This window comes from Lynx canadensis, chromosome C2 (genome assembly GCF_007474595.2).
Source record: "Lynx canadensis isolate LIC74 chromosome C2, mLynCan4.pri.v2, whole genome shotgun sequence".
In the NCBI taxonomy this organism is placed as follows: Eukaryota; Metazoa; Chordata; class Mammalia; order Carnivora; family Felidae; genus Lynx; species Lynx canadensis.
In genome coordinates, this window is record NC_044311.2 from 77,633,177 (window position 1) to 77,656,943 (window position 23,767).

General features: G+C 43.5%; 1 protein-coding gene across 1 annotated transcript in view; it reads right to left on the reverse strand.

Annotated features, from left to right (window-relative positions):
* Positions 1–1,409: 1,409 nt before the first annotated feature.
* ETV5 (ETS variant transcription factor 5) overlaps positions 1,410–23,767 on the reverse strand; it is a 59,998-nt gene continuing 37,640 nt past the window's right edge. The window contains exons 8-13 of the mRNA XM_030330121.1: positions 19,396–19,655; positions 17,321–17,380; positions 12,477–12,545; positions 12,144–12,313; positions 7,680–7,781; positions 1,410–2,423 (exon numbers count right to left, since the gene is read on the reverse strand). Of these exons, the coding sequence (XP_030185981.1) occupies positions 2,202–2,423; positions 7,680–7,781; positions 12,144–12,313; positions 12,477–12,545; positions 17,321–17,380; positions 19,396–19,655 (883 nt within the window). The 3' untranslated portion in view covers positions 1,410–2,201. The remainder of the gene's footprint in view (positions 2,424–7,679; positions 7,782–12,143; positions 12,314–12,476; positions 12,546–17,320; positions 17,381–19,395; positions 19,656–23,767) is intronic.

Below are 23,767 nucleotides of genomic sequence, written 5' to 3' on the forward strand. Positions count from 1 at the left end.
TAGACTTTCCACACTCTGGAAAAGAAGCAAAAATAAAACAACAAAACAAATAAAAAACCAAAACCATCCGGGAGGTGCATGAGTCCGATGGGAATGCAACGGTGATGCCGCCATCCTAGGTCCCGTGACAGCACAGGCCACGCAGTTACAGCCGGGGAGAGGGGAGCTCGGGCTACAGAGGGTTATTTTCATACTTGCTAAGACAGCGTAAATTCATCAAAAAAAGAAAACCCAAACCAGGATAAGTAAAGAAAGAAAAAACAAATCCTATACAGCATTTACAACAAATAAATCTCTAGCCAGCTGGGGGTAAAATATGCATCTATATATAGACTATGTGGAGGTTAGAGAGCTATAAATATGGTTTGGAAAGAGTCCTTTGATGAGAGTACAATGCTAATTAAGGCCCAAGCTAGAGGTTCAATACCTTTGTGGGCTAATTAGCTTCCAATAGAGGAAAACCTCCTGTTTTCAGAGCTGTAAAATGCACCCCCTTATCCCTAGGACCCTCTTCACAGACATGCTGCTGGTCTTAAGGGGGACTGTTTGAGACGGTAGGGCGCACCCCATTCGTAGGAAAACAAATCAAAGCCTGTTTCTTCCGCTCACCGTGTCGGCACGGTCTTCCCCGTATGAAGAACAGCAGTCGTTCCTGACGTGCTGAGTGCCGCGGGGAGCATGGAATCCTACCAGCAGGGCAGGTAGCAAGGTACCACCACCTCCTAAGAACTTTTCCTCTACTTCGAGGCCAACTTTCACATAGCTTTAGCTGGGTTGTTTAAAACTTTTCCAATATAATACAGCAATCAGAATAGCTTTTTTTTTTTTGAAGGTGGCAAGAAACTAAAACGCTAGCACTGTTTTTACCTGTCAGTGTCACACGTACATCTGAAACCCTATCGAATCATATGCAGGGTTTAAAGTCCAAGGATTAAAGGAAAAAAAAAAAGAAGGAAACAAAACAGACGAATGAAATGGAAATTGTCATCAGTCACGCCCAGGGAGAAACCCCCAGGGTTCCCACCAGGTGGCCAGGTTTCAAATGGACATGATATGTATTATGTACATATGCTTTCCAGAGAGGGCGTGTTAGAGAACGCGGGGAACTATACACATAGAATCTCAGCGGGGTGTCCAGGCTGCCCTGCACACCTCAAAAATGTACAACTCAGGTGCAAATGTTCTGTCAGGCTGTCTGGTGCAGAAAGCACAAAGCAGGCAATAAAGTGGGCTTGGACACTGCTAAGGGCAAGCCCCCAGCAAAGCCCCTTTCAAGCTGCAGCGTCTTCATCGGTCGGCACCGCCCTGCTAAAGGACGCAGTGCGCAGTTACCAAAAGGTTTGTTTTTTTTTTTTGCTTTAAATACCAAAACTACAAAAATCAGTTTATAAACTGTTTTTCCAAAACAACCACCAAAACAAAACAATCCCCCGAATCAAAGCAAAACAAAATACTGTCAAAAGTGTAAATCACCCTTCTGAAATGAAAGCCATCCACACACGGCCGTGTGACTGGGAAGAGAAAGGGGGCTTGTTCTACTTGGTGACCACATGGCTAGAAGGTTCCCAAGAGTAGCAATGGTTTATTATTTGAGAACCATGGAGTGGGTAACAGCTGTTCTGACTTCCCCCCCGCCCCCATCCTTCTTTCTAGACCAAGGGGGAAACATTTCAGATTGAGCTAGAAGAACTCTCCAGATTTTAAGATCTATTTTTAACCCTTCATGGTTTGAGCCTCCCCGACTTCGTAGCCTACCTACTCTTCTACAGGTTTGTCATTTCTTGTTCAATAAATTGTGCAAATCAGAGCCCTTCTACGTAAAGGCAATTAGTAGTCCGTGATCAATGCAGATTGTCACACACTCCGTCCTGGTTTGTGGGCACTAACCTGAACAAGGTATTGCTTTGCATATATTGTCCATGGGAAGGAGGCTCCATTTCAATCTCTTCCCAGAAACCTTGTCAGGGTCAGAGCTGAGGCACCAGCCTTTTGGTGGTTTCTCTGCCCCTCCTCCCTGTCCCCACTCCCCAGCCAAGGTATCGGTCTTTAAGGGTGCCAATCCAGAGACAGCTTGAGTTCTCCAGATAATACTCAAAGGGCAAGCTTTAGGAACAGCCAAAAACACAAACAAAACCACTGCCCTCATTTGCCTGAATGGGAACTGCTAGCTCTAGGGTTTGGCCGCTTAGCCGCTCAGAAACTTAGTAAGCAAAGCCCTCGGCATAGGGGAGGCTGCTGCAGCGATCCACGTCCAGGAGGTAAGCCGGGTTGTCTTCAAAGTGGGTCAGTGGCAGGGTATCCTCCTCGTTGAGGTGACACTCAGACTCTGCCTTCAAGAACGGACGCTGGTTGTCAGGGAAGGCCATGGAGAAAAGGGCATCCGGGTCACAGACAAATTTATAGACGTATCGCTCCCCAGCCACCTGAGAGAGAAAACACGCTTTATAAGGCCCAGCTGGAACAGGGCATGGGAGGGGCAGGGAGGATGGGAACCAAGGGTAGGATAATGAGATAAATGAACGTCATCAAGTTCTCAAGGAGCCAGGGACCAAAGGAGGCTCATTAGTAGTTGATTGTCCAAATCATTCAGATTTACTTTGATAAATCTTGGGGACCTGTTAGCTGCCAAGCGTTGGGTTGACACCACAGCTCAGCACTTGAAAAAGAACGTATCTGAATTTCAAGATCACGCTAGATGGGCTATTTTATTTATTTGATAGGCTCTTTTATTTTAATTTTTTAAATGCTTTTTAATTTGTTTTTGAGAGAGGGAGAGGGAGAGAGAGAATCCCAAGCAGGCTCTGCGCTGCAGAGCCTGGCGTGAGGCTGGATCCCATGAACCTGTGAGATCATGACCCGAGCCGAAATCCAGAGTCGGATGCTTAACTGACTGAGCCACCCAGGAACCCCAAGGCTTTTATTTAAACAATTTTTTAAGTTGATTTATTTATTTTGAGAGAGAGGGAGAGACTGAGTGTGCGTGAGTTGGGAAGGGACAGAGAGAGCATCCCAAGTGGGCTCCACGCTGTTGTGCAGAGCCGGACATGAGGCTCTAAATCAGGAACCATGAGACGGAGACCTGAGCCAAAATCAAGAGTCGGACGCTTAACTGACGCAGCCACCTAGGCTCCCCTAGATAAGTTCTTTTAGAGAACTCTCACTGTGTTATACTCATTACCTAGGAAGAAAGCTTACGATGAGGCTGGTGCTTAGTGTTACAAGGGGGATTGAAAGGTTAAATGCAGCACAGGGACCACGTTTTCCGTTACCTCCAAGGCTCACAGTCTTCACCCTACAGCTTTGTTATTCTGAAGGGCTAGGAATTTGATCAGAGAGCCTACGTGGGAACTTAAATTTGTCCTAAAGCCAAGTAGAGTTGCTTTTCGGCTTACCTGTGGTTTTACATTATGCATTCCATGGTTCTGCTACACTGAAGAACTGCTAACGACCTTTTAATGAATTTTATGCATGATAACGTTATTAGAACCAAAAGGTCTTGATTCAAAGGCCTCACAATGCAGTTTGAGGAGCCATCTAGGTCAATGGGATCACCTGTTCTCTGCTGGTTGTTTAGCATCAGCACAAGAAGACACATACCACTCAAAATCAAACCTGATAATGCGCTTCACTTGGGTAATGCAAAGGGGCAAGGGAAGGCAGCTAAAATTACTGATAAAATAAACATTTTAGGCTCAAAAATTCAAAAGATTGAGTTTAACCCTGCCCTTCGGTCATTCTGTTGTGACTGTAAAATCTTTTTTTGAATTTTTTAAAATCTTTGTTTTTGAGACAGAGAGTGGAGGAAGGGCAGAGAGAGGGGAGACACAGAATCCGAAGCAGGCATTAGGCTTTAACCTGTCAGCACAGAGCCCAGTGTGGGGCTGGAACCCATGAACTGTGAGATCGTGACCTAAGCCGAAGTCGGACGCTTAACCAACTAAGCTACCAGGCGCCCCATAAAATCTCTTTTTAATTGCAGAGATATGCCTTTGCTTCCAAATGTTGGGTTTAACAAATCTGTGGCTACAGAGGCAGGTTGTAGAGGTAACAGAATTATCCTAATAGGTCTCGGGTGCCTGGGTGGCTCAGGCAGTAAAGTGTCCGACTCTTGATTCTGGCTTAGGTCATGAGCTCACGGTCGTGAGATCGAGCCCTGCATTGAGCCACACGTTGGGCTCAACGCTGGGCATGGAACCTGCCTAAGATTCTCTCTTTCCCTTTCTGTCTCTCCCACACTCACGCTGTCTCTCTTTCTTACTGAAAATAAATAAATAAAACTAAAAAAAAAAAAAAAAAAGAATTATCCTAATAAGGCCTAAAAGCTTATTTTATGGTGATACTTCTGTCTAGTCACCAGAACATGGCTGTCTGCACCAACGTTCTTTGGAACTTAAACACTAGGAGTTACGGGCTATGTATGAAACTGGACAGTTAGGATCTTCACCAAAGTAAGACTTAAGGGTGGCAGATGTACACAATTAATCATCCCTATTTAGATTTTTTAAGCTATAGATTTACACTAAATCTTGGATTCCCTCCCTCAAAAGCCAGTACACATGTATGTAGAAGAGTGAGGCAGGAGGGCATAGTGGAAACATAAGATCAGGGGCCAGGACTTGATAGCTTCCTGTCCTGGTTCAGTTACTAATGAGTCTTAACCTCTGTGAACCTCAATTTTCCCTTTCAAAAATTGAGGGTATGGGACTATAGCTTTTTAAAATTTCTCCCCACATGGGCATGCTATCATTCATCTTTAATTAGTTCTCATTTACTCATGGGTCATGTGACCAATACAACAAAAATCCCTTACACTGACTGGATAGTGCAATTACCATCTCTGGAACATTTTCCCATAAATTACCCTGTGAAATTGCTGCAACATTTTTCATCTCCATTTTTATTGGGAATAGAGTCTTTGGGAGGTTAATACAAAGCATACAACTAATAAATGGGAGTGTTAGGATCTGAACCCATCCAAGTTCATTCCTGTGCCTTCCTTTACTCTTTGCCTGTTTTATTCTCAGAAATGAAGTTCTCTTCTACTTCCTTAAAAAACAAGGACCTAGTCATAGGGACAACTAGTTCAAGTTCCAGATTGGATCTGCAGTTGGAAACAGCAAAGCAATAATAGCTCTTCTTCCTGAATTTAGGATTCTACCTGATAGTATTAACATTAAAATGGTGGCGGGGGAGAGGAGTATGTGTATGTGTAAAGTTTGGGGGAAAGCGGAAAGTGATTGCTAATGGGTTTAGGGTTTCTTTCTGGGGTGATAAAATGTTCTAAAATTGATTGTGGTGATGGTTGCACAACTGTGAATATATTAAAAAACCACTGAATTGCACACTTTACAAAAAGGGGAAGTAGAATAGAGTGATTGCCCATCCTAGAGTCTCTATCAACGCTGTGCCAAGCACTGAAGTGAAACCCTCAGCCCTGTCCCAAAGGAGCTTGCACTCCTGTGAGGGATACTGACAAGTAATGAGTAACTTAGAAAAAAGAGACAAGGGCCATGATAGAGATACATGTAGGTGCTGCTGGAAGCAGGAAAGGGATTGGGGCGCCTGGGTGGCGCAGTCGGTTGGGCGTCCGACTTCAGCCAGGTCACGATCTCGCGGTCCGTGAGTTCGAGCCCCGCGTCGGGCTCTGGGCTGATGGCTCAGAGCCTGGAGCCTGTTTCCGATTCTGTGTCTCCCTCTCTCTCTGCCCCTCCCCCGTTCACGCTCTGTCTCTCTCTGTCTCAAAAATAAATAAACGTTGAAAAAAAAAAAAAAAAAAAAGGAAAGGGACCCAACCCGAGGACTTCGGATTCTTGGAGTGTTAAGGTGATTATTGGCTGGCCAGGCAATGAAGGGACTAGGAATGTTCTAATTCTTAAATAGGATGATAGTTTAATGTGTTTTTTTTTCATTTTTTAATATGTTTGATGACTTACATGCATGTGATCTGTATTCTCTGGTAAATAAATACTACATTAATTAAAAGAAGATGTCTGTGCAAATGACAGAGGTCAAATGCAGGTAAGGAAACAGATGTTAGGTGATGGTGCCCAGACTGGGAATAGCCTTATAGTCTATATGAAGCACTAAAATACCATAAGACTTTATTTTTATCTTTACCTTACGTCTTTATCCAGAAGACAATGAAAAGCTGTTTAATATTTGTTAAGCTGGTGAGAGGAATATGGGGTCACATTACCACCTGCCCACGAGAAAGATAAACCTGGCTTCAGCATAGCCAGGTTCTCAACAGCAATGGCCATATGCTTCTGCCAAGTGCATCTTTTCGGCCACCACCAGACTGCCGCAACGTGTAAATGTTAGAGTCTGGGTTATAGCACAGCATAAAACATGGTGGCTACGAATGATGAACCAGTGATCTGCCATTGCCATCTTCTGCCTATTCACAGGATTTTCAGACTGTGGTCCTCTCACCGGCCACCCCAATAAGTATTTTGTGCTGGCTTCCTCAAAATACACTTCATCCTTTATTCTGCAAACAACCTGCTACCAGGTGATTCTGCTGCCATTTTATAAACCTTGGGTTTTTAACTTGAGTTCCAGTTTCTATAGGTTCGGAGAGAAAAACAGGATTTCCTTATTCCTCTAACACTATTGAGAATATTAAACCTGCAGCTGCTCTGGAAAACAGTGTGGAGGTTCCTCAAAAAATTAAAAATAGAACTACCCTATGATCCAGCAATAGCAATGCTAGGAATTTACCCAAGGGATACAGGAGTGCTGATGCATAGGGGCACATGTACCCCAATGTTTACAGCAGCGCTTTCAACAATATCCAAATTATGGAAAGAGCCTAAATGTCCATCAATTGATGAATGGATAAAGAAGATGTGGTTTATATTACAACAGAATACTACTTGGCAATGAGAAAAAATGAAATCATGCCATTGGCAGCAATGTGGATGGAACTGGAAGGTAGTATGCTGAGTGAAATAAGTCAGTCAGAGAAAGACAGATACCATATGTTTTCATTCATATGTGGATCTTGAGAAACTTAACAGAAGACCATGGGGGAGGGGAATGGGAAGGGGAAAAAGATAGTTACAAACAGAGAGGGAGGGAGGGAGGCAAATCACAAGAGACTCTTAAATACAGAGAACAAACTGAAGGTCAATGGGGGAGGTGGGGGAGAGAGGAAAATGAGTGATGGGCATTGAGGAGGGCACTTGTTGGGATGAGCACTGGGTGTTGTATGTAAGCCAATTTGACAATAAATTATATTAAAAAAAGAATTAAATCAAGATATTTAGAGGTCTAGGTGTTTTGACAACTAAAGATTTCAACTCAGCACTTATGGGAGTAAAGACCTTCAAGTTGATTCCCTGATGTACTCATGTACTATGGATGTAATAGTTGGCCTAAGTTTCTGGACATTTTTGTAATTAGACGCAGTTTAAATAAAGCAGAGGAGCCTAATTTTCCCATAGCGTGCTCCACATGCAACCTGCGGTTTCTGTGTACCCAAGAGCATTAAGAGTGCTCTTTATATCTCATTTGACTCTTATCTTAAGTTTGTTTTTCCAAGATTTTTTTCCTACAGCAGAATCACTGATGAGGCTGACATTTTCTCCCAGCCATTATAAACAGTCTTATTATGGAAGCCCTTGGCATTTTCTTTGAAAGTGGTCAGAGCGGTCTAGGTGTCTCTCATCATTGCTCACCTTCTGCATGATGCCCTTTTCGTAGTAATAGCGTAGAGAACGGCTGAGCTTGTCATAGTTCATGGCTGGCCGGTTCTTCTGGATGCCCCAACGCCGAGCAACCTAAAGAGACAGGAAGACAGAGAGCAATGGAAACTCATTCCCTGGGCCTGGTGGTTTTCTCCCAATCCCAGGAGAGCCAGTTCTGTAATTTGACTGCTTTGGTCAATGATCCATTTCCCTGACCTGGAAGCAAAATCACTTAATTCCCTCAAGACCAGATGTTCAACAAAGGTGATGATTTAGTCACAACTGCTAAGAGGTGAGATCTAGAGGTGGAAGAATCCTAGCACTTTAAGATTGCAGAGGGCTTGGCTAAGGTCCCAGAGGAAGCAGGCTCTCTAGTGTTTCTCCACATATGAATTATTGACCAATACCCATAGACCATTAACATGTTGCCATTAAGTGCTATGGCTTCTGTAGCAGTCAATAAGGAATAATTAGAGTGGTCATTCTTGAAACATTAGAAACACACTAGTGAGTTGCTAATGGGCCAGCAGAGCAAAAGTTCAATTCTAATAAGATTGGTGAGGGGCTGGGAGCTGTTTACTTACTGCAGCTCATGGAGTAAGGGGGAACCGGATCATTCCAGCCCACTGCCATCCAATCCCCTGCTCCCAGCAGACTTACAGAATGGACATTAAGACATGCAGCACCATTATCCACTTAATGAAAAATTAACAGGGCTTCCCAAACAGTTATGAAGTGCATTATACCCAACCCAGGCCACCTGAGGTGCAGCGATGGGGATGTAACCGGAGCTTTGGGCGAAGAAGCCTTATAGCAAGAAAACTTCCTAAGTAGGCTTTCCCAATCATCAGGACAGCCAAGCAACTTCTGTTCTCCAGTATCTCAACATCCAAACCCTACCTGTAAGGATGACTGTCCAAGGAGAAGAATAACTCCAGAAACATGAGTCTCCTCAGAGGTCTTTAAGTGTATGTAAACCAGGGGTTCATGTTTTGAAAATTTGAGATCGCTTTTGGAAACTTAAAAATACAAACAAACAAAATAACTGTATTCCTTTGATCTTTAAAAAACCAGATGTTACACACAAAATGGGAAGTAGGAAGACTGCGAACGGGAAAGTGGGTCATAAAAAACGCATTTCACTTAAAGTTATTTCCTTAAAGTATTTGGGCAGAAAGAAAGCAACATCTTCTGAAGTCAGGATTCTAAGCTGACCTTTAAAAAAATATCAGAAATGATCTGATAAGCAAGGAAGAATGCGTCTGTCCTAATTACATTAGAATAATTCAATAGCCATGATTCCCCTCTGCCTTGCAACAGACCATGTGAAAGTTAACTTTCCATTTGTTTGCCTCACGCCCCTATGGCAAACACGATGTCCCTGGCTCTCCCTTCCCCATACTGCACCCATTCAACTCCATCTTTGAAATAGCCAAAAAGGCACAATTAAGCAAAAATCCATCCCTTGGTTAGAGAAGATACAACATTTTAAGCCGGAAGAAATAGTGGTAAAAGGGAAACCTGCTAAACCAATTCAGGTATTTCTACCCTGTTCAAAAGCAATGACACCATAAAGCTGTCCTTGAAGTACTATGAGCCGTCAAGTGACACAGGGGGCCTTACAAAAGAAGCCCAGCCTCAACGTCTTACTGTATTCGGTGGTGGAAACCAACTCTTGAACATTCTCCAACTTCAGCCTTGGCCTCTCCTTGCTGTCACTTGCATATGCAATAGCTTACTGGAGAGAGGTTGTGCATATGCGCTGACTCTGAAGCAGCTCTGGTAGCCATAGTTACTGACTCATCCTCTTGGGCCAGGGCCCTGTGATTCAATAGCCCTCCCCAGGGCTGCTCCTTCCACAGTAAGGCATGATACGGCACACTGAAGGCTGCTGGAAATGAGGGCTGCCCCATTTCTGGGGGAAGGGGAGCAGGCAATAGCTTGTCAGCAGCTCTTTCTTTCATTTTTTCCATTCATTACTTCGATAACATGCCTCTTGAGGACGGAGGCTGAAAGAGTTAAAAGACTCACATTTCTTTTCCTCCCTTTTCAAGAGAGAGCAAGCCACAGCACAAGGAGCGGCTCTTTCTAGCAGCCCATCCTTTTAAACCTCCCCATGGCATCAGTTATCTGCCACATGTTCAACAAACAACCCTACCCCCCAAAATATTCATTAATGCAGATTCACAGTTAAAATGGCTCCAGATTAAAGCCGAGTCAGTCATAATTGAGAGGGTGCTAAGCTGGATGACTATCAAAAGACATTTGATTAGGGGGCCTGCCAAAACGCAGTTCTAAAACCACAATTTCCATGCACAGTGTAATGGATATTATGGATAATTACCCAGAGTGCACTACTCAGCCACACAGCTGCCTACAATTACGTCCCAAACAGCTTCCTCCTCCGCTTCACCCTTCAAGCTCCCCCCATGACAACGTCTTACAGCCTTTTCGAGGAGTTGGTATCTTCCTGACTTTAACAAAGAGTAGGGATGGCCAAAGTTATACAACCAGTAGGTTAAGAAAACCAAGGCTGCAGGCTGTGTGTCCTGAGGCCCAGTGCACACACAGAACAGAATCGGTCCTAGAACATCAGAGAATAGAACATTCAGAGTTCAGGGAATGCTGGGGGATTTCAAGGTGGAGTGGAAGGAAGTACTTCCTGAAGAAACAAAGCTGTCCAGTCAGCCGAGGGAGGCTCAAGGCCACCACAGGCCTCTGGTGCGACCTGGCTACTTGACGTTTATGAGCATTTTGGATTAATATTAGTTTCTCTATTAAGTACGAAAGCAGGGGCCCTTTACCATCTGTTCATCGTTGTCTTTACCACTGGTAGGAGAGCAGAAGATTCAATAACAGCTTTATAAAGGGTCATAACCAGGTTTACCTGCAGCTGCACAGCCTGTGCTTAGGCCTGAGGCAGTGGCAATAAAGTAATAAAAGCTCCTGCTTGTGAAATGAGATAAATCAATAAGGGCTGCCCACATGACAGATTTGCTTTCGAAAAGCCTCAGTGAGTCTAGGCAACATGCTTTCCTCAAGCATCATATAAACCTGGCTGTGATATCAGGAAAAGAATGTGGGGTGGGGGGCTCTCCAGTAGGGCTCCATTTGTACATGACTTAGCCCAGAAGAAACCTTAGAAAAACACAGTAGTACTAAACTCTGGCTTTGAAGGGAGACTGAGTCTTAACAGAAACTGTTTACGATAGATGTTGACGCATTTCCATTTTCATGAATGATACAAGACAGGGAACGCCGTACAGCTTCTTTTTATAACTGCCTTCAATGAGGCCTTTCTTATCAGTCCTATCAGTCAGGATTCTTTATAAATTCCCAATCCACATAGTCTCCTTTTCTCATCTTAACTTTCAGATCATTTTCTTTTTCTAAACCAAGTGCCAAGTGGTTACTTCCTGCTGTTAACTCCCAGACCAACTATCCCCTTGGTGTGCTGAGTGAGCCTTGGTGTTAATCAAACAACATCTAAAACTGTAGTTCTTGCTCAAATACCTTCCAATAGGACTGTTCCCATTTCGATTAAACCCAACCCAAAGACAACTTCTGCTCTGCTGGTTTAATATATAATGCCTAGGTATACGCTACCAAAAGAAGCATATGTCAAGATCTTCAGGGCAGGGTTTTTTTTCCCCCCATTTATGATCTCTTTAGATTTTAAATCAAATAGAAATTTAAAATCAGCGCTTTTGGAATATGCCAAACTGAAACCATGATTTAATTCACTTTGTTATGTGATATTCAGGAAAGGCATTTCGTATATTTTCTCCATTGAAGAAATGGCATTGGTATTATCTGTGGGCCTTTCTGTCAACAGTTCTGGGCAAAGGACAGTAATAATGTTTCTTTGTCTATTAAAATAATGAAGGTTTGGGGTCACCTCTCAACTATTGTGATGCCACGTGATAAGCTTAAAAAAAAAACTAAGCTCATAAGACTGACCCATTTCTGATCACTTTATTTGTCTAGGTTAGAGCCATTTGAAATATGCTGTGGGGAAGTTGCATCTTATGTTACCAAAATGTCACACAGTGTGTCCGCGTAGCCTCAAATGTAGCCTGACACATACGAGGACCAACACCAAAACAAGCTGGTATCACGAGACAACACTTGAGAAAGACTTTCCAAGACGGAAAACAGACGTTCTCTAAATGCAAGTCTTTGTGGCCTCACTCTATAGATTATGCAGATGTTTAACTAATACTTTTTGTGTTTTCTCCAGTGGAGAACCCTGCGTGTCCCTGAACTGTAAATTGTCCTATCCATAGGAAAAGAACTGCCGAGCCCATTGGCCAGGTCAGAGCGTGAATGAGAAGGAAGAGTGTATTTCATACAGTGAAAAGCCTCAATGGAGAACTAAACAAGAGCACCCGTCACCATCACCTTCATCATCATCATCAGTGGGTCAAGTATCATCCAAGTCTAGCCAGTGCTTACCTCCTCAGGTTCGATCAGCTTAAACTCCATGCCACGACCCGTCCAGGCAATGAAGTGGGCATTGGCTGGGTCATCAAGCAGGGTAACCAGGAACTGCCACAGCTGAAGGGAACCTCGTCTCTGATAAGGGGGCCCCTCCCGATACATGGTGGGCTCTTGTTTGACTTTGCCTATTTGGGACAAGGATATACATGTAATACTTTAGTTTTAAGTTTCTCAGGCGTCTCAGGCATGAAGGAGTTGTTCTTGCCGACTCGGTGTTAACAACACTGACTGAGGCGCTCTGACATCTCCAACACTCTGGCTTAGCAACAAACTGGAGAGGCTACTTACCTTCCAGTCTCTCAGGAACAACACAAGTGTCGTCAAAGTACAACCGGGGATCTTTTTCATATGAAAAGCCTGAAGGAAAAGTTAAAAAGAAAGACCATGTTGCTTGACAAACTCGATCTGTATTCTACTAACACTCTGGATTTAAGAACTAAAATGGAATTCTACTATTTCAGGTCCGAAGGCGTATTAATTGCGGTATGCGTGCCAGTCTGAATTTGGGGGGCTTCAAAAGGACTTAGGCATTTGTGTTCTGATGTCTTAGTCAGAGAGGCATCGATTCCTGCTATTCGAGCTAAGACTGCAGGGAAGCGCTGAGTCACGGGTGAGTTCCTTCACATCTTGTTATGAGGTCTGTGTGGGTCATTGTTGCTGTGGCTAAGCTTTTATATCTGAAAAGGCATCTCATCTATTTCCATTGGCCTAGCTGGGAGGATTTGGTTGATCTGCACGTAGTCTTGCCATTTTCCTTCTAGCAAATATTAATTTCAACCTTTCCTACGAATCGTCAAGGCTGCCACTGTACCCCATTCAATTATGAAGGAGCTTAGAGGGTAGACGATGTTGCCAAAATGAGTAAAGACATGGGCCTGGGGAGGACTGTGACCAGCAATAAGTTTAAAAGCAAGTTGGCGGTATTATCACCAGACATAATGGAGGAAATCTGAAGAGATTTCTTCTAGCAAGAAAACTTATTCATTGTCTAGACAATAAAACAGAGGTCAAAAAAGGGGAGCTGATGGGCTCAACACATGGAAATGGAAATGAAAGGAAGGTAGGGCAAAAAATGAAAGGGGTCAAGGAGAAGGAAGGATGGCTAGCATTCTCAGTCCACAAACCCTTAATAGGCATTTGATGCTGACCACCACATCATGTCACCAGGCACCCTGACAAGATCAGTGTTCAGTTCAAAGCCGGTTAATAGACAGGCTTGATGGGGACCACATCCTTCCCTGTGGCCTAGCCTGGGTCTGACGTGTGAGCCTGCCAGCGCACTGTCCTCTACCAGCACACCCCTCAGGAGAGAGCCCTAGCAGCTCCTGTGTGCTAAGCCATGCGCCCTGTTCCATTCATCTGGCTGCGGGGTACAGGCTATGTGTGTTGGGTATGTCGTGGGGAGAGGCTGGGAGAGCTGCTCTGCAGTGAAGGACTGGCATTAGATGCTGAGAGGGATTTGCTAGGACTTGAAAAACCCGCAGGGAAAGACGCCAAGAAATAAATAATCTGCTGTTCTTTAAGATCAAGTTCTCGGCAGGACCAGCACCATTTTTAAGAGGCCTGGGACGGGAAAGCACTGCCCAGCTTGGAGGAAACTGAGATTATTTTGAGGTTTGTATTATTCTCAGCCCCAAGTGCTATTTCTGTTTATTTAACAACATCAAAGGAAGCATATTTTATTAGCATTTATTTATTATTTAATCCAATAAATATTTATGCCAGGCACTGTGCTAGAAGGGGGTAGATAAGAAGAATACAGACTCGGTGCTTGCTCTCATGGAGCTTGTGTCCCGACTGGGGGACACACACCAAAAAGGCGGGGGGAAAAGTGAGACACAGGGTAGTGTGGAGCATTAAGGAGTGTGGGCCCTGGAGCCAGACTGATGGACCTAGATTAGCTGCGTGACCTCTCTGTGCTTGTTTCCTTATCTGCTGACAGGGGAAGATAGCCATTGCTACAGTGTTGTGTGAGAATACAATGAGTCAATATATATTCTGTTACATTGATCTGTTTTATCTTTACGCCAGGGTGCCAAGAGTAGTTCCTGGCACATAAATGTACAATAAGTGATAGTTTAAAAAAATGAAGAGAGTAGTTGTACATTGTGATAAGTACTATTAAGAAATTAATTGGATAATGTGACAGCTTTCTTTTATAATTCTCTGTCATGGATTCTAAATTCCTTGAGGATAAGGACCATGTCCTGAATATCTTGGTATCCTCATATCACCTTGTACATAAGTGCTCAACAAATCTTTGAATAAGTATGAATGAATCCATTAAAAAAAGATTTAAAAATACAATACTAACTTTTTTTGAGAGTGAGAAAGAGCGCACACATGCTCGTGAGAGTGGGAAAGGGGCAGGGGGAGAGGGGCAGCATATGAAGCAGGCTTGATGCTCAGCCCTCCATGCAGGGCTCGATCCCACAACCCTGGGATCATGACCTGAGCTGAAATCAACAGTCAGACACTCAACAAACTGAGCCACCCAGGCGCCCCTACAATGTTAACTTTTAAGTCAGGGATTCAGTGACTCCTATGATATATTTATTTTCCAATCTGGTACTAGGAAACTGACTTTATGACAAACTGTTATACTTTATATTAGCAACAAGAATTACATAACCCCTCATGTTTCTTTCTTCTTCTTTTTTCTCTTTTTTTTTGGCCTTGGCTGCTAGGAAGCTATATATTTCCTGACTTTCCACATGGATTTTAACACTCCAGTGATGTCTTAATGGCCTTTATTTTTTTTTTTTTAATTTTTTTTTCCACGTTTTTTAATTTATTTTTGGGACAGAGAGAGACAGAGCATGAACGGGGGAGGGGCAGAGAGAGAGGGAGACACAGAATCGGAAACAGGCTCCAGGCTCTGAGCCATCAGCCCAGAGCCCGACGCGGGGCTCGAACTCACGGACCGTGAGATCGTGACCTGGCTGAAGTCGGACGCTTAACCGACTGCGCCACCCAGGCGCCCCGTTAATGGCCTTTATTGTCAAGTCATCATGAATAAACTCCTTCAACGTTTACACATCTGTCAAACTTGCCATGCTATTTTTGGCACTGTTCTTCCTCTAGGTAAGGATACTACATTCACAGCAAACAGGGAAAAAAAAATGTACATCTAGATGAAATCCTAGGTTTGGCTTTCAAACCAATCAGATGAAGGTCTGCCGGTGAGAGTCGTTTTGGTGTCTCTGTGGTCACTAGTCCCTGCCACGCGAGGTTCTCTAAAACATCTGCAAGATGCTCTTGATTTAAGTGAAATTTAAGTCAGTTAAATTTGCACCAGCAGTTACATCAGTTGTGGCCACAACCACCAACCACTCCACTGAAGGTGGCAGGAAGGAAGGACCTGTGTGAAGAGCCAAGTGGAAATGAAAGATTCACGCGCTCTGCAGAGATTCCAGGTGAACGCTAAGGCGGGCCGGCTATCTTAGTAATCACAGATGCCAATCAGAAACACTTGTTCCACTAACTGGCGCCTGTGGTCAAGAATATATAAATAAGAAGGAGAAAAAAACCCACGTCACGGTAATTTAGAGCAATTAAGAATGCAGGTCTCTTTGCAAGTAGCTTCCCCGATGTGTGTGGGGTCAGGGAAAGGAATGGGAAAGAGGAGGGGGAAAACACATAAACTCGCCAGATATTCTGTGTGTAGTAAGCAGCCCAAAGCTTTACTAAAAATATTTCCTTTAAGAGCATGCTCCTTCCTAAATGTTGTAATTATGCAAAATGTTTTCCTCCCTCTCTTCCCCCACTCCCTCCCAGTCTGCCTGCTGCAGACATCAATTGCTGCCGCAGAAACATTCGGGAACCTGGAAGAGAGCCCCGCACAGCTGTGCCGGTCGCAGTCAGAGGTCCGGTAGACAGCCCTTCCTTCCCAGGGCTGGACACGCACTCAGAATATTCTCAGGCACCCAATGCAACCACACTGGGTCTTCTCTTTCACCAGGACAGTGGGAAGCAGCTACCCATAGAAATCATGCTTGTAAACCGGTAGCTTACAAAAATGAGCAGATGCTTCCTAGTGCTGTTTTATTAGCTTTTTCAAACCTCCTCAAAACCTCTAGAGAACAGTGGTTGTCAACCTTGGATACACATTGGAGTCACCTGGAGAACTTTAAAAACTAATGCCTAAGCTCCACCCCAGAATTTCTGAGTTACTTGTTCTGGGTGAAGCCTGAACACCAAAAGTTTTAAAAGCTCCCTAGCTGGGGGGCACCTGGGTGGCTCAGTTGGTTAAACGTCTGATTTTTGGCTCAGGTCATGATCTTGCAGTTCGTGGGCTCGAGCCCCGTGTTGGGCTCTGTGCTGACAGCTCAGAGCCCGATTTGGATTCTGTGTCTCCCTGGCTCTCTGCCCCGCCCCCAGGCGCGCATGCGTGTGTGTGCTCTCTTTCTCAAAAGTAAATAAACATTAAAAAAAAATTTAAAAGCTCCCTAGCTGATTCTAACATGCAGCCAAAGCTGCAACTCATGACACTATAGTAGTTCTAAAACTTGAGAGCCCATCAGGATCACCAGGAGGGCCTGTCACAACACAGACTCCTGGACTCCAGCCCTGAAGCCTCTGATTCCATTTTGGGGGCGGGGGAGCAGGTCCTGAGAACCTGCATTTCTAACAAATCCCAGGTGAAGCTCATGCTATGGGTTTGGGGAATCACACTGCTCTAGGTATTTGAAGACAGATATATATGACAAAAAACAAGACAAACTTCTGTGGAAAATGTTCTAAGAAAAAAACCCATTTCCTGTTTAAGTGTCCAGAGAAGAAGTCCTAAACCCACCATCTCAAGTTGTGATGTAGTTCCCCAGTTCCAGTTTAGGCCAATAATGTTACATATACAGCCATATAAAACCTCCTTGGATGGAAATGTGGAAACCAGCTTGGTTTACTTTTTCTTCATGTTATTCCATAAACTCCTAAAAGTTAGAGTCCTTACTATTGAAACTGATGGTGGCGCTCACTGTGTTCAGGAGCGTGCCTCAAGATAACTGAAGATTACCATCAATTAGCTCCCATTTTCATGACTTAAGAAAGGCTTAACCTCTGATCTCACATCTGAGCCTGGAAGCTGAGCATGTTAAGCTTCCTTGAATATTATTTTAAAAAGCATTACTTGCCTTCATGGTTGCTGGAGAAATACCCCCCTCTGATATAGGACGACTGGCAGTTAGGCACTTCTGAAAGAGAAACAGACACACACATTGTCAATAGTTTCTGCAGGTGAATCAGCATGTGGGTTGAACTGCAGCTCTCCAGTAAGGCCCCTAAAGCTTCCCCTACCCCAAGGTCATGTCTTTCTGGTCCTGTCCTAGGAAAGAGGTACCACCCTAATAAGTAACATGGGGAACACTGTCACCCACCATTTGAAAGTAGGACTCTTGACTCCTAATCAAGAGAATTAGGAGGGAAAAACGATGCTTCATTCTCATAACATTTTGGAAATTTGCTAACACAGTTAATGGTGGAAAAAGAAACTGGCTTTCAAAAGGCCAAGCTTGGCCTTCTGTTTCTAACTGACTTGGGAGCTTTGGGGTTTGGAGAGGGAGGAGGGGTGCTTTAGATATTCCCCAATTTGCCCCCCTTTACAGCGGATGGTCACATTCAATTCTACTCTAATGGGTGAAGGTGATTTTTAGGCCCAAGAGATGAGGGGATTTGAGGTTAGGAAGCTAGGACAAGAGCTCGCACGAGGGAGGGGATTGTTGTTTGCAAGTACATTTCCCCATGTTGGAGCTGGTAGAATGAAACCCATGCTCAAGTGAACTCTTCTTCAAGCATTACATTATCAAGGTGTCTATGGAGAGGAAAGCTGGTGAGCTGAGTTGTGCCCAGTTGGGACACACAAATTACAGATATGGTAACATCTGCTGAATGTCTTGAATTCAGGGATAGTCTGGGGTGAAAAACTCATCAGGACAGATTAAAATGTCAATCCCAGAGGAAAAATGTTGCTGGTCATGCCTGCTCCTGAGAAAAATACATCAAAGCCTTCAGAAGGAAAGCCCAGTGGGAATTTTATAAGCTATCAATACCTATACACTTGATTTTTCTTTTATCATAAAGCAACAGATGTCTGCCTTCTGTCTACCTCCCCAGGCTTTCTCATAACCCAATTCTGCCTGAATTAATCAATCTACATATTATCTCCCAGAAGGCCAAGAGCAAATTCTATATCCTATTCCATTTGCAAAAACCATTCAAATACATACTGCCCCACCCCTCCCCAGAGCCTTCAAGAAAAACACCCATGGAAAAGGCTGAAAACCCACCCACCACCCTCAAATTCCCTTAGCACCAACTGCAAGAGAAGAGTGAAAAAGTTTAAGCAATTTCTGAAAGAAGAGGAAAAGAGGAGGAGGAAACAGTTTCTAAATGTGCAAACTGTAGAATTCCCACCCTCCTCTCCCCTAATGACCTCATTTAATGTGTCTGGCCTGTAAGGTATGTAGTTAGTGAGTAGTTTGGGGGGTGGCAGGGGGAAAGCTCCCAAGTACAGCTTAAACTTCCTGATATGCTTCCATTTCTAGACGAGAGGTCCCATAACCAGACAACAGGTGCCCTAAGTGCCCTAACATGTTACCTCTCCCCATGTACACCAGCAGCCTCTGAAGGTTACCAGGAACTTCCCCCAATGAAAGCATTGCAACAGGGCAGTGAATCCCACGAAGCAATCAAGACCACCTTTTCCATGGTGCACCCAGCACTCTGTACTGCTATGTCACCCCAGGTGTGTTCTCAGAGTACCATTCATTCCAAGAACAGAAAGAATCCCACCCTCCATGTGGACCCTTTTCCTTATGCTCACACTGGGAGTTTATGAATCTACTGTATTCAAAAAGAAATCCATGAAGCTAGGGGCAGGACTAAAATGCAGAAATGGTATTTCCTTTGTCCGGTGACCCTAAGATAAGGGGTCTTAAAAAGGGTATTGCCAAGACGGGAGCTTCAGTCTTGGACTCGGACGAGTACTCCCTACCACTTTTGAATGCCTCCTGCACTTCCTACCATCCGATGGCTTTTCTGTTTTGTTCTGCATTTGGTTATGCATCAACAAGTCTGCTTCACTAGCTCCTAAGTTCTTAGAGGGTGATTTTTATAAAATGATTCCCTACGGCCCTGCAAACAGAAGACAATACCGACCAGACAGATAAATGAGAGAATGAAGAAAGGAGTGGCATGATTTTATGCTAACCTGAATCAACGCAGTAATCCCGGGGCTCCTGCTTGATGCCCATTGGTGACTGGAACCCATGTGTTGGGGGGCCTGGCATGCCTGGGACCCCATGTTCATAGAGTGGATCATGGTATTCTTGTTTGAATCCCTGAGGGGGTGGGGGAGCTGCAGGGACAATAGGTTCGGACATTTGCCGGTGGTAATTGGGGCGATTATCTCCAGGAACTCCTGACTGAGGAGGGAAGGGGTGGCAGGGTTCAGACAGTTGTCTCTGAAATCTGTAAGAAGAAAGTAGTTACAGTTTTTAACTAAGAACATGATAAATACCTACTATGATTTAGCACTGGGAATTAGAAGTTCAGACAACCTCTTCCCAAAAGTATATGGCATATTTCAGACTTCTTGAGTCAGGGAGTGGCAAAAAAGCAATCAAAGCAATGACATGGTAGCCTCTTATCTCCCATGCATGTTTATTTCATGCACAGTCTATCTGTACAGTTGGGCCAGATTATGTAGCTAAATATATCAGACCACTTATCTGCAAATAGTACTAACATATACATATGTTTACTAGTTCATTCATTCTTTCCCCTGTAGACAGAACTCAATTTTAAAGACCAAAGAGTACAAATTCACCACTTAGAAAATGTAATTTAAAAATTCCATTCATAATAGCAATCAAAAACATAAAACCTCAGGGATAATCAGGAAATGTGTAAGCCATATAAGAATAAAAACCTTAAACCTGGGGGTACCTGGGTGGCTCAATCAGTTAACCATCTACCTTTGGCTCAGGTCAGGATCTCACAGTTCGTGATTTTGAACCCTGCTTCGGATTCTCTGCCCCTCCCCTGCTTGCATGTTCTCTCTCTCTCTCTCTCTCTCTCTCTCTCAAAAATAAATAATAAAAACCTTTAAAAAAAAACCCTTAAAACTATTTTTGGAGGAAAAGAAAGAAAATTTAATTAAAGAGGAAATATTTAGGATTTTGAAGCCATTGGTTCCCTGAAAATTATTCTGTAAAAGCAATGCCTTCCCAAAATCAACCTGACAAAATGATTCTAAACTTTATTTAAAATATTAAATAATTGTTGAAAAGAAATAATGATTTTCTATTTCTATTAGATATTCACAACTTTTGTAAAATTGCAGTAATTAAAACAGTAATACAAGGAATGAAAGATAGGCATATCAAAGGAACTGAATGTGAAGTCATAAAATGTTGAGTGTATTCTAAAATCTAGTACTTGCTAAAGTTTTAGCATTTCAAATTAATGGTGGAAAAGTTAGATCCTGTTTTATACCATATGTCAAAACCAATTTCATATGGAGTCAAGATTTCAATGTGAAACCTTAGTGGTAGAGTAAATATATATATGAAAATATATGATCTTGGAGTGAGGGAAAACCTTTCTACACATCATACCAACAGCAGAAATCATCAAGATAAATATTCCTCATTGTATAAATTTTCCTCATTGTATAAATCTCTATAGTTCAAAAAACACCAGAAACAAAATAAAAAGAAAACTGAAGAAAACATCTGTAACAGTCAGAAAATATCAGAAAAAATAAACAAAACCCAAACTAAAACAAGCTGGGGAAAAGTCTCTAACAGATACAGCACTGTTAAATTTGTTGACAGAAGCAGCCTTTAAAAATCAGTAAAGAATGAATATCCTAAGGCGCCTGGGTGGCTCAGTCGGTTGAGTGTCTGGCTTCAGCTCAGGTCATGATCTCGTGGTTGATGAGTTTGAGCCCGAGCCCCGTGTCGGGCTCTGGGCTGACAGCTCAGAGTCTGGAGCCTGCTTCAGATTCTGTGTCTCCCTCTCTGTTTCTGCCCCTTCCCCGCTCATGCTCTGTCTCTTTCTATCTCAAATATAAATGAACATTAAAAAAAATTGTGAATATCCTGGTAGAAAAAAATGGGTTAAGAATACAAATAGGAAAATCAGTAAAGAAGAAATACTAATGATCATAAACAAACAAAAGGTTCAAGTTCATTAGTAATTGAAAAAGTACTAAGAGAGAACAGGTTTGTCCTGGTTACTTGGAGGATGAACAGGCAGCTAATAAATCTGTGCCTGGCACATAAAAAGCGCCGTAGCTACAAGGATGGGCACCAATGTGGCTCAGTACATTATGATATGGCTACTCAGTTGAAAGCAACAAATATGATGTAATATACAAATATGTAAGAACCTGGAAAGGTATTTTTGATATATTGTGAAAAAGGACGAAGAACATCAAATTTTTGCAAAAATAAAAAGTACTTATGAAAAAAAAGTATTTGTGGTGTCATACAAAATTCTGAGAAGAGCTGCACCTAAATGTGTGAATACTGCTTATCTTTGGTTGATTATGATTTTAGGTGATTTTTTTTTGTTCATCCACAATTTAATAAATATGCATTATTATCTTATAATAAGACAGAACCATAAAACGCTTTTATTCTTAATTGAATATCATAACATCCTTTAGCCGTCGGAGGGACGCCTGGGTGGCTCAGGTCGGTTAAGCGTCTGACTTTGGCCCAGGTCATGACCTCACGGTTTGTGGGTTTGAGCCCTGCGTCTGGCTCTGTGCTCACAGTGCAGAGCCTGCTTCAGATTCTGTGTCTCCCTCTCTCTCTGCCCCTGCCCCGCTTGTGCTCTCTCTCTCTCTCTCAAAAATAAACAAACATTCAAAAATCAGAAAAATTATTAAGAAAATACCCTTTAGCTGTCAGAAAAATCTGAAATGGTGCCAACTGGCCTTTCTTTGTTGGAAAGGCAGTGCAGTAAAAAGGAAAAGTGACAGAGGGCAGATTTTCTTGGCTTCAGTTTCCTCCTCTGTAACATGGGGGTGTATCAGCCACCAAAATGCTGCTGGAACGATGAAATAAAATCATGTCTACAGAGCCTGGTTTCTGCCACAGCCATACGCACTGACACACTGGTGTAGACTTCAGCGGGGCCGGTGTAGAAGTCAGAGAGTGTAACCCTCGAAGAGAGATGTCAGTCCATGAAATATGTATAAGGCACTCATCCATGTGTTTAAGGAAAAGCATTTCTGAATATATGCCCTCAGGTAGAAAGCAGGAGCCAAGGTTCAGGGAAAAATAAAAAACTGAGCACTAATTTCACTGGTATTTTATTTTTAAAAAAAAAATTTTTTTTTCAACGTTTATTTGTTTTTGGGACAGAGAGAGACAGAGCATGAACGGGGGAGGGGCAGAGAGAGAGGGAGACACAGAATCGGAAACAGGCTCCAGGCTCTGAGCCATCAGCCCAGAGCCCGACGCGGGGCTCGAACTCACGGACCGCGAGATCGTGACCTGGCTGAAGTCGGACGCTTAACCGACTGCGCCACCCAGGCGCCCCATTCACTGGTATTTTAAAAATCAACAATAGAATCCTGTCATATTAAGGCCTCCCTCCAAATTTAGCTTGAACCCTATTAATAGTTTTCCTGAGATAATTTAAACTTGATTTGAATCAATCTGTGGCAACAGGTGGCCAACAGATTTGTAGAACATCAAGATTTGAAATCCTTAACTGAAGAGATCAGGATGCATATAAAACATCGTTTAGATCGGGGTTTAGCATGGCACTCACTCTGTGTGACTCCTTACTACCTTACCAAAAGCAGCACCGGAAGATCATGTCACAACATGAAGACCACCAAACAATTTTACAAATACCTATCCTTTCATCCCAGACACCAAAGGCATCAGGATTTGTCTGGCCAATATATGAAGCAAGCTTTACAAACTACGGAAGCTTCGGCGGGCTGAGAGCCTTTCACCGGGGCGCCGACTGCATTGCGGTGCAACTTCATCAGGAATGCGGATTTTCAAGGTTGCTGTTATTTAAGGAAACCTTCCATGGTCTTTGAAGAAGTGCAAATTTGAAACCCGGGTTTAGGCTTGACATTTAGAACACAGGCCCCAGCAGCACACTGCAAACCTGAAATTTCTGAAGCAAATTCTGAAGAAGTGGGCAGAAGAGAAAGATGAAGATACTCTCAAGGCCTTATTTTTATCAGGTACCAAACCTACTGCTAGCAGGAAGGAACAGTAACAGGGGCACGTCTTCCACATTCTCTCCTCTCTGCCACCATCTTCGCACCTTCAAAGGTGACCTCCACAAGTCACTTCCTTTGATGGCGCCGAGAGGGCACAGAACCGCTCAGTTCTGTAACCAGAGCCTCTGCTGGCAGGCCCAGGCCCTTCCCTTCCTCTCGGTGCCTATCTTCTCAGCTTCCAGAATGAAACTTTAGAGTCGGCCTGGTGTGGTCCCTTCAGGAAAAGGTACTTCCATATGGGCACCAGCCAGCAGCCCCTGTCCCTCCCCCAAGCTGCACTTGAATGGTGCACGGTGCTTAAGGGCCCGGGATCTGCAGAACAGAG